The 14,181-nt window shown below is 42.4% G+C and overlaps 1 protein-coding gene across 1 annotated transcript in view; it reads left to right on the forward strand.

Moving 5' to 3' along the window:
- Window positions 1-12,523, forward strand: part of ZNRF3 (zinc and ring finger 3) — a gene marked incomplete at its 5' end in the record, with an annotated part of 38,970 nt that extends 26,447 nt beyond the window's left edge. The window contains 6 exons of the mRNA XM_082491636.1: window positions 3,291-3,422; window positions 4,292-4,402; window positions 5,623-5,790; window positions 7,841-7,943; window positions 9,318-11,063; window positions 12,137-12,523. Coding sequence (XP_082347762.1) covers window positions 3,291-3,422; window positions 4,292-4,402; window positions 5,623-5,790; window positions 7,841-7,943; window positions 9,318-11,063; window positions 12,137-12,180 — 2,304 coding nt within the window. The 3' untranslated portion in view covers window positions 12,181-12,523. The remainder of the gene's footprint in view (window positions 1-3,290; window positions 3,423-4,291; window positions 4,403-5,622; window positions 5,791-7,840; window positions 7,944-9,317; window positions 11,064-12,136) is intronic.
- Between the last annotated feature and the right edge of the window lie 1,658 nt (window positions 12,524-14,181).

Genomic DNA, 14,181 nt, shown 5'->3' on the forward strand with positions numbered 1-14,181 from the left:
TGGGCAAGCAGGGTTTTTCTTTTTTTGTGGGTCTCGGTTCAACTTCCATCTTTTCATTTGAAGTGGGTGAGATAGTAGCTCTGTGAAATGCTTCAACAAGATCCTTCCACCCAATTCTGAGTTATTTGAGTAGAGAGAAGAATCGTAACAAGCCCCAAAATAGTCTGTATTTCGTTTAGTTTTGTTTTGTGTTGAAACAAAACTGCTGTTTCTGCTACAGCAGAAACAAGCAAAGCTGAGTGTTTTAAGTGCAGCCTGAATTTCTTGGGGAAAAGAGAGACCGTCAATGTTTATGTTAAGAAAGCTGGCTTTAATTCTGATATGAGCATCTGTTGGACAAAGGAATGCAGACCCTGTGCAATTGATGCTTTGAGAACGGTGCTCTGCATGTGCATCAAGGCTACAGCCTTGATCTTGCAAACGTTCTCAGGGATATTTTTTCCCCTTTGATACACAGAAAAATTATCTGCAGAAAGACGTGATCTGTCTTTTTCCATTTTTTTTTCTCTGTGTTACAGCTTCCAGTTACTTTCAGCCACCCTGCTCTGAACTTGCAAAGCTGAGTTACTGCCTCTTGCTGTTTTCCCTCTACCAGCAACAGCTGTCCTTCCTTGATTCTTGATAATAAACTGGGTGCAACTGTCCCCAAAACCTGGGAAACTAGTCTAGTGGATGATTGAGTATTTTGGGTGTACCAATAAAATTATAGGAGGTTAGTGGTATAGTGCAGTAGCTGACAAAGTAGGTTCTGTTAGAGGACAGAGCAGCAACCTATGCAAACACTCATAAACAGGAGAGGAATGACTAGACTAACTTTCATACTCTAAGTGTAAGAGTTACTTGATTGGGTCCCTTCCCATGCTGCTCTGGACACTTGTGTTTCATGCATTTTGATTCCCAGCCAAAGTCTTCAGAACACTTGACATCAGGGGATACTAATTAATTTGTCTTTAAAATAAGTACCATTTTGGCTCTCAGAATAGAATTGTGAAAAACAATGACAGCTGGATAATAATGGAGGAAAAACTGATATGAGTTACTCTGGAGTGTCTTTGATTCAAATGGAAGAAGTATCCTGAGACACTGAGGGGAGCTGTTTAGGAAGCTTTCCCAGGTATGCTTGTTACCAAGCAATAGTACAACTAGGGGGAGTGCTTTGAAAGGGAGGAGTGGAGTATTATGAAAGGCCATCCTTCCTGACAGCCAATGAAGAGAAATAGGCAGCAGCCCTGACCATAAGAGTTGTCCTTCGACAGTTGGATAGCAGAATTGCTACCAAGTGGAAGGGCTTTAAATACAGATTTTGTGGGTTTTATTCCCATTGATCTGAGTGTCTTTTGCTGTAGACTAAGAAAGAAACTTAGATTTTTAGAAATGCATTGTGAAGTCTGATTTGTTTCTTAGTTTTACTTTTGCATAGTTTGAAGAGGAGTAGCAGCACCCAGAGCATCACGTTTAGCAAAAGTCGGGCAGTGTGCAAAAGCTACTGAGGAATCAGGTGAATTCTTTCTTAGACAAGAAAGCTTGAGAGAGAATATGTGTCTGGGAGCATAGGGACAGTGATTGGATATGGTGCTAGGCCAGCAAGCCTTGTAGACACATAGGATCCCTGGCTTGGAGTCAAGTACTTCGGCTAGTTTTTAGCTCTTCAAAAGACGCCTGTCTTAAAAATAGCTTGATTGGTGTTCTCAGAAGCCCGGTCAAATCCTAGGAATAATCTGTTTTAAAGTCTTGATGAAATCTGTCACCATCTGGACAGATTGAGTACTTTGTAAGCAGGATGATAAACCAGTCAGTAATTTCTACATGTTTTAGCCAGAAACAACAGGTAGATATCAACAATGTAGATATGGTATCTCTGTGTCCTGGTTTCAGCTGGGATAGAGTTAATTTTCACAAGAAGCTGGGAGGGGGCACAGCCAGGACAGCTGACCCACACTAACCAAAGGGATATTCGATACCATATGACGTCATACTCAATATATAACTGGGGGAGTTGGAGGGAGTGGTGGGGCTAGGCATCAGGTTCCAGGTGGTGAGGCACTCCAATGTGTGTCATTTGCTTTGTGTATTCTTTTATCAGTGTTACTGTTATTTTTCTCTTCCTTTGCTGTTCTATTAAACTGCCTTTATCCCAACCCATGAGTTTTACCTTTTTCTCCTGATTCTCCTCCCCATCCCATGGGGGAGGTGGAAGAGTGAGCGAGCAGCCGCGTGGTTCTTAGTTGCTGGCTGTGCTTAGTTGCTGCTTAGTTCAGCTTGCTCATGCTCCTGTCATCTCATTCCTTTCCCCTGGACCATTTCCATCTGCTCATCAGTGCCAGCCTCTATACTGGGATTTTTCTTGTGGGTCAGGATAAGCTATACGAATTGATCATGTTGATGCCATTTGTAACAGAACAATTATTTTTGTCTCATTCTCCTCTCTGGTATATAGTTTAGCAGATTGTTTTTCTGTATTTGTTGGCCAAAGAAATTATGCAGTCTCCACACTTGAAGGTTTTCAACATCTGACTGGATAAAGCCTGGAGCAGACTTGTCTGATGTCATACTTGACCCTGCCTTGACCAGGAGGTTGGACTCATAGGGCGCCTTCCCACCCACATTATTTTCTGATTCTATGATTTGGCCTTTCAGAAAAACTTCACTGGACCTGGAAGGAAGGTTCAGAGTGAATTAAGCTACTCATATGCTTTAGTCTTTGAGGCCCTCATTCTGCAATCACTGGCTCTAGTGGTTGCTAGAGCCCAGATAATCATCTGAATGAGTTTGTTGAGTTAAACAGCAGAAAATACAGACTTTAATAAATTGGCTAGGTGCAAAAAGCCTGAAAGACAGGGCTCTGATGTGAGATTGTTCAGAAAGCCAAAGAAATTTGTATGTGAATAATATAGCTATAAAATTGAAATAACGAAAGGTTCAGAAAATGTATCAAGGCCAATTTTTATGGAATGTGCAGATTTCTATTCTTCATTATGAGGTTTAAGTTACTACAGTATTAGTATATGCACCGGCACATAACGGGGTTAAGTTAAAGCTGCTCTTCAGAAATAACATTTGCTTATCCTTAATCTTAGTTTTGGTCAGTAAAAAAAAAAAAAAAGAGCAGCTTAAGTCAAAAGCTTAATTCAGGTTTAACTCTGTGGAATACTTTAGTGAAAATCTAGGCTAGAAGAGAACAATTGGTGCTTGAATCAATTCCATGTTTGTATTCCTTTACTCTTCATTGTCCAAAAGAGAGGTAGTTTTCCTGAAACGTGCCTTTTGAGTAGATTATTTTTTTGTTCTAGCTGAACCAGGGCTCAGAGGACCCTCTGAAGAGACCAGTGGTATATGTGAAGGGTGCTGATGCTGTCAAGCTAATGAACATAGTTAACAAGCAGAAAGTGGCACGAGCAAGGATTCAGCATCGCCCCCCACGGGTGAGACTTTAAGAAACTTTATCTAGGTATTACACTGCTGTTACTTCATGCAGTGCTTGCTAACTGCACTGAGTGTGAAGATGTTTTGGTCCTCCCCATGAGCATTAATACATGTGAAATTCTCTTGACCTAAATAAATTGAGCAACTGCACTGTGGACAAGCAGCTACGCTTGATGTAAGTATAGAATCCACAATGTGGCACCTGCTGTCTTTCATAAGGATTCTTTTGAATATATGAATGCCTAAAATTTTTATGTAATAAAAGTTTCCCTTTTTCTTGATTTAATAACTTAATTATTGCACGCTCCTGGTAGTTCAGATTTGTGAGGTAGTCTGCCCTATGTTAACTAATAATTCTGTGTGGTATTTTAAACATGCGTTAACTATTTGACACCTGATATTTGTAATTGTAATATAAAACAGTTTTTCTAGAGTTTTTTTGGAACACTCTACGTGTAGTTTACAAAAGAAACACAAAGTTAGAGGTCATCCATGTCCCAGTTACCACTTTGGTTTTGTTGTATTTTTCGCTGAAAATCGAATGTTGATTTTCACTCACATAAGTATGCAAGCAAACCAAGTAAAGCATGAAAATTTGTGTTAGTGTTATTCACTCAGTTCAGAGACACTAAATCTGACTCTCATGACTCATGTTCTGTGTATTTCATTCACTTGCAGTGACATACGAAACCCAGATTTTGTCTCATAGAATCCTAGTTAATGAACAGAACAGTGTGTATTTTGACTTTTGCCGTTGTGACTGTGTACATTTGACAATGACCGCTGAAAAAGTAGAGAAGAGAAATGAGCCATAGATTTGAGTATGATCTAAAGACAGGAAAAATAATATTTTGTTTTAATTTTTAAGCAACCCACCGAGTACTTTGATATGGGAATTTTCCTGGCCTTCTTTGTGGTTGTGTCTCTTGTTTGCCTCATTCTTCTTGTCAAGATCAAACTGAAACAGCGACGTAGTCAGGTAAGAGCAGTAATGGAATATTCACTAAATGCTGAAAGTCAGCTTCTTTTACTTTGTCCTAGAACTTGCCCGCTGCTTTTGGAAATGCTGGACACTGACTTAGAATAGCCATCTTTCCGGAAAGGGTATTATCCATGGTTATAGGCCATTGGGAAGATTTGGAAATGTCTTTAAAGGACAACTACATTAACCTGTGGTGTTCGTTCAGTTAAATCCTGAAACAAAAAGACTATGGAAGCAGACCATTTAGCTGTTGGGAAGGAGGAACGTTTCTGGTTGTTCAGAGGTTGATTATCAGTAGCACTGGTGGACTTGTAAAGAACTTCAAGCTCTTGTTGCTGTATTGTGGAGGGAATATCAGGATTGAAAACAAATTGCAACTCTTTTCAATAGAATAACATCTATTAATTCTTAACAGGAGAGGTTTGCCAGGTAAAAAGTTTGGTTAGGAGAAATTCTGGATGAGGTGCTTTGAGTTTGTCCTAGTAAACATGAAAGGGAAAGCAAATGAAAGCTAACAGACTCTGAATTTTGTAGTTGTAAACTGTCCGCTATATACATGTAAAAGGAATGCAAAGCACTATAGATGCTTAGGACTCTTGCTTTGGACATATTGAGTAGAAATCCAAAGATGTTATGGGCCAACAGCAGTGTTAAAAAACTGTTAAAAAGGAGGAGAATAAATTCTACAGTACAATGAAAACAATCCACTGCCTTCCTCAACTTTTACTATTGATTAAAGTTGGGGGGAGGGGGAAATGATACAGTTAATTTAGTAACATTTCATTTTAATCCCTCTCTCAAGTATTGCTTCTGGTAATATCATGGTTACAGCATAATGGGGCATTACAGTCAATATTGACAGTTCAAAAAAAGTTCCTGAACAATTCTTATATGTTGCCTTGAATAGTTGCTGCCTATTAGTTGAACAGTTGCCGCGTATCCCAGTTGTCAGCACTTTCACCCTGTTTCAATTCAGAGTAGTTTATCATTCTCACTACTGCATGTGGCATACATTCTTTTCGTGAGGCTTCTGATCTAAATTTTAATTGGCCTTCTCTCTGCTTAATTTATGAAATTGCACATTAGTCCGGGTCTGATGTGATTTGGTAAGATACGTTAATTTGATATCATGGTGTTTCTGTGCTACTACACTATAGTCCCTTATGCAGCAGTGTTGCCTTTTTTCTTTTTTTTTACCTTTCTTTCTTCTGTTGTAGAATTCCATGAACAGGCTTGCTGTGCAAGCACTGGAAAAAATGGAGACCAGGAAATTTAAGTCCAAAAGTAAGGGACACCGGGAAGGTAGCTGTGGAGCACTGGACACGCTCAGTAGCAGCTCCACCTCTGACTGTGCCATCTGCTTGGAGAAGTACATTGACGGGGAGGTAAAGCATAAATGTGTTTTTCAGCATGGGCTGAGAATGTAGCTGGTTTATTTTAGCACTGTGGTACGTGGCTGGCTGTTGGGTACCTTGTGTACTGAGGTTGTGCTGCTTACCAGACTGATTGCATTGAGTACCCAACTTAACTGCATTCTGTGTCTCCCAAAGAAATCACAAGGGCTTTTCCCCATACTACAAAGTGAGAGGTGAGGGATCTCATTCTGCAAGTTGCTACCTCCATCAAGTTGCTTTTCTGATGCAGAAGTCGTAAAGACATCAGGGTTACCTCAGCGTTTAGTTCCCTGGGTGTTTTTAACAAATTGTGTGCTGAGGTGAGTGATGCACCATAAGTGCTCTGTTGCACATAAGGGATACATTTCATGTTTTGATTCTCAAGCTTTGATAGCACCTTGTCTTTAAAATGTCAGGTACACGGCATTGCTGGGAAACCAGAGGAGGAGGTGCCAAAAGGTTCAGGAGCCATTTTTTGACTCCTCAGTTACCATCGCTGCATTGATGTCAGTGCTTGCATTCTGTGACACAGTTCTGCCCAGAGGAAGCAATGAAAGGATAAAATAGAAAATAGACTCCTTAGAGTAGAGGCAGTCAATAATCACAGTTTTAAACTTCCATTAAAAAGATGATTTGAGGACACTTTATTTTGAAATTATTCATAAGAGTCATTTTTCAGGCAATAGAAAATACCAGCTTCAGTATATAGCAGTGCTACAAACTACAGACAGGAAGTTAATGAAGTTAGCTTATGGGAAATTATTCAGAGTAGCAAGGATGAAGGCAGACAAAACTTCAGACGGGCTGTACAAAACTAACTGGACAGGAAATTCGTGCATGAACTTCAGCATGAGGTAATATACATAGAGAAGAGCTTCGCATGTATTAGTGATGGGTTGTGAAGTGAGCATTACTGTTCAGGAGCAAGATCTTGAAGCTGTTTTAGATAGCTTTGTAAAAGCATATTGGTTCTTTGTGGCAGTCAAAAAAGCAAATCAGATATTAGAAATGAGAAAGGGAAATCTAGACAACTGAACAGAAAACATAATTACACCACTGTGTAAGTTCAGTCATGCCGTCACATTGAGTACTGTGTGCACTTCTGACCTCTTTTCACAAAAGACGTGTTGGAGATGAAGGTGCTTCAGAAAAGGGGAGTCACAAAGTGATCAAGGATTTGGAATGGTTTCTGTAAAAAAAAAAAAAAAAAAAAAAAAAAAAAAAAAGACTCAGTAGGCTAGGACTGTTTAGTTCTAGATTACGTGGGGCAGAGGGACTACAAAATCATGAATGGAGAGCATGAACAGGAATCGGTCTTTTTTTTTTTTTTTTTTCAATACACAATTGGGTGCAATTAAATGAAACTGCTAGGACCTAATCTGAATCAAAATGTGGTGTTTCTCCACCAACAGGTACCAGTGGAAAATTTCCACACATTGTGGAACTTCTTGCCAAAGCATGTTACAAATTCAAAACCTGAGCTTATGGGGAGACTTGAGCAGTACTTGGAAGAAAGACCTGTTGCCAGTTTCTGAACTGGTAGATATCCAGCAGGCTTAGGAAATCCTGTAAACAGATAATAGCTGAAGGATGAGAATGCTGGTCAAGAGAAAAAATATTATATACGCTGTGTTATTTTTGCTTTTCCCTGAGTGTTTTCCATTGCTAGTAGTTGTAGGCAAGATGACTCTATTGATATATTTTTTTTAAAGTTTATTTAAGAAAGATTAAGGAAAACTTTAATGGTGCGCTCCTTCAAGGTGTTAGATCATAGGGACACAGCAAAAAGTGTCCTAAAGAAATGTAGCATATCTGCATGGAGTTCTAACATGCCTGCAGACTATTCTTTTAGTGACAGCTGATCACTAGCTGTTTTGCTTTTGGCTGTGTTGGAACAGATGGCGCTTTTTTTCCTTCTTATCACTTCGAGACTTGGAATTGATCCGCTTAGTAGCTAGGTTGAAAAAACTACGAATAAGTTGTGAAAAATTCACTCATTAGGAAGGAGTGCTTTTTCATGTTCCTTCATCTGCTCCTGTAGGAACTGCGTGTCATTCCCTGCACTCACCGATTTCACAAGAAATGTGTGGATCCTTGGCTACTGCAGCATCATACCTGCCCTCACTGCCGCCATAACATCATAGGTAAGCGCTGCAGTACAGATGCCCTGTTGTGTCATCCATTTTGGATTTAACAGCTCACAAGATAAAACAGAAATTGTGCCTGTTTGTTAATCTCCATAGAGCCCATAGTCTTTATTCTAACGCAACCCTAGAAATGCAGTTAGGACTAAGTTCTTGGAAAATGACTGAGTGCCCTGGAATAGGAGGTCACATTTCTGGTTTTCCCGCGTTCTGGGCGCAGTGCCCAGCAGAGGGCAGCGTTGGTCAGCTTCTGTATGCCAGGGGTACAAATAGCTGCAATAGATGGGTATGTTATCTCTTGGTGATTATAAAGAAAAGACAAGTATTGGTTTTTATTTTTCTGTGGTCTTGTAACTTGAAATGTGGCTTCCCTTACTTGCTCTCTCCCCCTTCCATTTCCTCTGTCTTGAAAAAGTTTTTTATTAAGACATATTTGTGTAAAATAATGTGCAAAGTGAAAACTCGAGCAATGATTGCCAACCTTGCTCTTAACCTGCAAGACCAGGAATGCTGAGTAAGCAGAAGGTTTTGCATGTATGAGAACAGTATCTGAAATCACTTCACTTCTTGTCCTTTTTAAGGCAATACAATTGAGTGTTTCAAAGGCTTCCAGGCAAATGCTCTTGGCTGATTTTGTTTTGTTATTTTTCCTTCTGTGTAAAAAGTTAGTGCTTTTTTTTTTTTTAAAAAAAAAACCCTCTATTGAGTGCTGTCCTGGTTTCAACAGGGATAGAGTTAATTTTCTTCCTAGTAGCTGGTATAGTGCTGTGTTTTGGATTTAGGATGAGAATAATGTTGATAACACACTGATGGTTTAGTTGTTGCTAAGCAGTGCTTACACTAAGTCAGGGACTTCTCAGCTTCTCATACTGCCCTGCCAGCGAGGAGGCTGGGGGTGCACAGGGAGCTGGGAGGGGACACAGCCAGGACAGCTGACCCGAACTGTCCAGAGGGATATTCCATACCATATGACGTCATGCTGAACAAACCCTGGGGCGATTTGGCCGGGGGGGTGGCAGCCATGGCTCAGGGACTGACTGGGCATTGGTCAGCGGGTGGTAAGAAATTGCATTGTGCATCACTTGTTTTATATATTCTGTTATCATTATTATTATTATTTTCCCTTCCCTTTCTGTCCTATTAAACTGTCTTCATCTCAACCCACAAGTTTTACCTTTTTCTTCCAATTCTCTCCACCATTCCACTGGGGGTTAGTGAGCGAACAGTTGTGTGGTATTTAGCTGCCTGCTGGGTTAAACCACATGTGTGTAATGTAACTAAATTGAGAACAAAATATCCTTCTTTCTTGCATAAAGTATATTCCTTTTTATTCCTTCCTACTTCTACTTCTCCGCTCTTATTTCTCTTATTCAGAACAGAAGAAGGGAAATGCAGGTCCAGTCTGCCTGGAATCCATCAACCCAGCACGCAACCGGCAGCAGAGGGTGATTCTGCCTGTCCATTACCCAGGCCGAGTGCACAGAGCAAACCAGATAACAGCATATCCCACTCGGACAAGCATGGACCCTCACGGAAACCCTATCACAGTACTTACAGTTGAGCGACACAGTGAACAGAGCCTCTACCAAGCCCAATCTCCAGCCTATATCCGAAGTTATCAGCCTATTCGCTTAGACCATGCTTTAAACACGCATCACTGTAGCCTGGAACATAGGGCTTACTCTCCAGCTCACAACTTCCGAAGACCCAAGTTTGGCGGACGCAACTTTTCGAAACCAGCGTGCTTTTCCCAATATGAGACCATGTATCAGCACTACTACTTCCAAGGCCTTAGTTACCCTGAGCAAGATGGACAGCCTCCAGCTGGCATTTCCGCAAAGGGTCCTTCCCGTGCCTTTCAGCCTGGTAGCAGCATGCTTTTCCCTCCTGTGGTACATGTAGTGCCCTCATCCCGCTTGGAGAGTGGCAGTACCTCCAGCTTTAGCTGCTATCATGGTCATCGTTCAGTGTGCAGTGGATATTTGGCTGACTGCCCTGGGAGTGACAGCAGCAGCAGCAGTTCTGGTCAGTGCCACTGCTCCTCTAGCGATTCCATGGTTGACTGCACTGAGGTCAGCAACCAAGGGGTTTACGGGAGCTGCTCCACCTTTCGCAGCTCTTTGAGCAGTGACTATGACCCATATGTTTACCGCAGTAAGAGCCCTTGCCGAGTGGGTGAGGTTGGTGGTGCAAACAGGAGTGCAATTGTTCTCTTGGAGGGCCCCCACCAGGACGAGCTTGCAGCTCATGGTCACAGTCTGGTGGGTGCTGACTGCCGGCCTGTGCCAGCTTCTTCCTCAGGGGACCAACTGTCTAATTGCAGCATGGATATGAACTATAGCAGTAATTCCTCACTAGAGCACAGGGATCCAAATGGCACTACCTCAGAGGGAGGACATGAGGCCACTCCTGGTGCTGCCTTGGATGTTAAAAGGAACTGGAAGAATCCAGAGATAGCAGGGCCACTTATGGAGCAAGCATGCGCATGCTGCTTTGAACTCCAGCACTCTGCCCTGGAGCCTAGCAATGGGACAGCTGACTGTAGTGCACTCTTCCTTAGCTCTCCGCTGTGGGGGACATGTGGCCCAGGAATAGAACCACAGTCAGGGAACACCCCGGGCTTGTACAGTATTAACTCAGACCACTTGCATAGGACAGATGGGGTAAAATATGAGGGGTTGCCCTGCTGCTTCTATGAAGAGAAGCAGGTAGCCTGTAGTAGTAACAGTGGCAGTGGAGGTGGTGGCTGCTATACAGAAGACTATGCAGTGAATGTGCAGTACACGCTTCCTGATGACACCTTGCCAAGCTGCTGTAAGGGTGTATGTGATCTGGGTCAACGCATTCCCATAATTCCTGAAGACAGAGACTGTGAGCTGATCCTACCTACAGAGTGCCAAGGGACCCACACAGGAGGCTGTAGTTCCTGGGATGGAACACCTGAGCTAGATACGTATCTGCACTGCCAAGGTATAGGAGAGGTACAGGACGAGAGGGAGGTGTGCTACGAGGCAACATCATTCCTGCGGCAGAACTACTCTCAGGAGGAGGAAGCCAGAATGCTCTTTCCCAGTCCCACTCTGAACTCCCAGAAGCTGATGACGACCACAAAGGCCACAGGTAATGTGTGTGCTTTTTTTGATTACTCACTACCTTTCTGTCCTAGTGTATGAAATGCTGCCAGCTTCCTAGGTACTTGCAGCCATAAAGGTTACTGCCATCCTTTGCATAAGAGCAGGCTTTTGACTAATCCTTCACCCCAAAGTGTTATTCTCTTGTTACGTGTGCTCATTTGGTCATAGAGGAATAGAAGATGATAGTTTACTATCTAACCATGTAAGAGCTTTCATACTCATCCTTTGTAGGGAAAGGAAAAAGTGACTGCTAGTACCAGGCGCCCGTTAGAGCTCCCACAGCCAGGGACTGCTGTGGCGAGCTGCCTAAGCAGACAAGGCTAGAGAGCTGGAAGGAGACAGACAAGCTGAAGGATTAAAAAAATGAGTGAAAAACTTGGAATTGCTGTAGAAGAATATGTGGGAAAGTCTCTCCTGTGGACGTACACAAGGGGAAAAAAGAACAACTCACAGAATGAAGGGGCTGTACCTTACCTGCCTTACCCAGGCTGTTTTTAAGGGTGTTCGTAGAATCGTAGGGTACCCTAGGTTGGAAGGGACCTCAGGCCATCACCCAGTTCAGCCTCCTGCTCAAAGCAGGGCTAGCTCCGAGATCAGACCAAGCTATTCAGTTTGTCAGCTTAGACCAAGTTTTCTCCAGTCAGGCCATGACAACCTCTGGGGACGCAGAGCGCACTCCCTCTCTGGGCCCTTGTTCCCGTGCTTGGCTGCCAGCATGGGAAAAAGATTTCCCTTGTATCCAGTCTGAACGTCTCATGTTTCAACGTAAGCTCCTTACCTCTTGTCCACAGTGCATCACTGTGAAGACCCTGGCTCCATCGTTGTGACAACCTCCATGTAGGTACTGCAAAGCTGCCAGGGGGAACCCCGAAGCCGTCTCGTCTGCAGGCTGAACAAGCCCCAGTCCCTCAGCCTCTTCTCTTAGGGCAAGTGCTCCGGCCCTCTGAGCATCTTGGCTCACCGCTAAACTCACTCCAGTCAGTCAATGTCTTGTTCTTGTCCTCAAAACTGAATGCAATATTCTAGATGCAATGTTCCTTAGTTTTCTTTATCCTTCAGGTGCTGGATCTCATCCCTTGGAGAGAAGCCAAATTGGTGACTAGACCTGTCCAGATGATCCCAGATGGAGAAGCGCTTGTCAGAGACTCCAAATTCTCGTGGACTTAATTTTTTTTAAGCTTTGACAAACACACAAAAGTGGTAATGCGGAGAAGTCCCTCCCCCACTTCCTCTTCCTCTGTGTCCACATCAGCTTGATTCTCTCCTTTCTCCCTCTTGCCTGAAGCCTTCAGGCCTCTATTTGTGTGCAAAGCCCATGTGGGACACGGTGTGGAGCATTTCTGAGCTCTAGTGCCATTTCTATATTAATGACAAAGTGTTATTTATATTTTCTTTTTAGAAGTGACTGTGTCAGCTCTCACTGAGAGGTAACACGGTGTGTTAAATAAGCCAGGCTATGTGTAGATGTTGTTATCTCCTACTTAAAGGAGTCCAGCCTTCAATAAGCTCAGGGCTACACCTGCCTTAGAAACCAGATAGCACCTTGAAATATAGTAGTCCAGAGGGATACAGCTGCTGAATGGATGCTCAGATACCGACAAATCCTGGTAGCAAATCCTAGTAGCCAGCAAGTTATATGAGTGATTTTGAGGGAGGTGAAGCATTGGACGGTCTCCTTTCTCCTCTCCTCTCCTCCCCCTTTCATGCTGCTCTGATGATTTGGCTAGGAAGGGTCTCCTGCTGTTATGATTAGTTTTAACAGAGTGGGGGTAGGAAAACTAGTAGCTCAGAACGTTCTCATCCTCACTTCCTGCTAAACCATGGACCTCATTTTGTCTTCTGACTGGTGAAGAATGCTGGGGACCCCTCCCTCAAAGAGATGCTAGAAGAAAGTGCTTCGAAAGGGTAATACCTTTGTAGGTAATGAACCTTGCCTTCCATAGGAAGTTTTTCAGGCACCTGTAGCTCCTGTTACAGCTGTGAGGAACGCTGGCATACGCAGGAAAACAGAGCTTGCAGGGTGCTTGCAGCTTGGCTGGCTCATTTTGGGAATAGGTCAGAAGGTGTCTTGTTTCCTTGTAGACTGCAAGCATGCCTAAGGGAAGCAGTGCTTGTCACCTTTTGTGCATGTGGGAAAGAGAGGGACTTGGTTTAATCCTTGTTTTCTTCTTTGCCGTGGTTGATGTAGCTTCCTTAGATTGATCTGTTTTAAAGGTTTCTTGGGCCCAGCAAGTTGTGCTTTGTTTTTGTCTTGTGTACAGAGTGCTTTCTGTACCCCGTTAGCCTGGGCACATACTTTTGTTCTTGTTCTTGTATTAGTGGGGGTGTTTGTTATCGTGAGATAACATATGCCCTCACTTCTGATAGTAATTGTTTCCTGTGGAAACAGCAGCTTCTGAGTAAGAAGCTACCATAGCATGGTTTAAATTGCCTGTCATGCTGCATGTGCCTGAGGACACAGTGTCATCCTGTCTGGTGTATTCACAGCAGGAATTCTCCTAAAGGGAAACTAATTATTTAATGCCCACAATGCCAGTCTTCTGAAAAGATTTGTCCGAAGTTTAGTACACTTTGGAGATACTTAAAAGACATGAGAATGAGATTTACACTTCATGTTACATGTTCTGCCAAAGTAATGTCCTTGACAGCACTGGGCTCCTTGTGTGAACCAGCAAAGTTAACTTGTTTGCTTTATAGTCCCAAATGAAATATTTTAAAAGAAGCAAACACCTAAGAAATAACAAATACATTCATCTGTTTACTTTTACTTTCTGTGCTCAATAAGTTAGGGGGAAAAAAAAAAATCTATTTAAAGGAATTCACATTAAATCTTTTTAAATGAACAAACACCAAAATCCAGCTGTTCAGAGAATTAATACAAGGCAATATCTGGGTATAAAAGTAAAAGAAAAATTCCAGTAAACACATTTTCTGTGTATAAAACTTATCATTCTCTGAATAACTGAAGTGGTATGTGTTGGGAGAATAAACTCTACAGGTTTGGGGGTTTTGTTTGTTCGGTTTTTTAAGTCTCACTTTTCTCCTTCCTCCACTTAAAAGAAATGCGTTGTAGAAGCTGTGGTATACTACCTTGGTTATTCTGC

The sequence above is a fragment of the Vanellus vanellus genome, assembly GCF_965231255.1.
Source record: "Vanellus vanellus genome assembly, chromosome: 16".
Lineage (NCBI taxonomy): Eukaryota > Metazoa > Chordata > Aves > Charadriiformes > Charadriidae > Vanellus > Vanellus vanellus.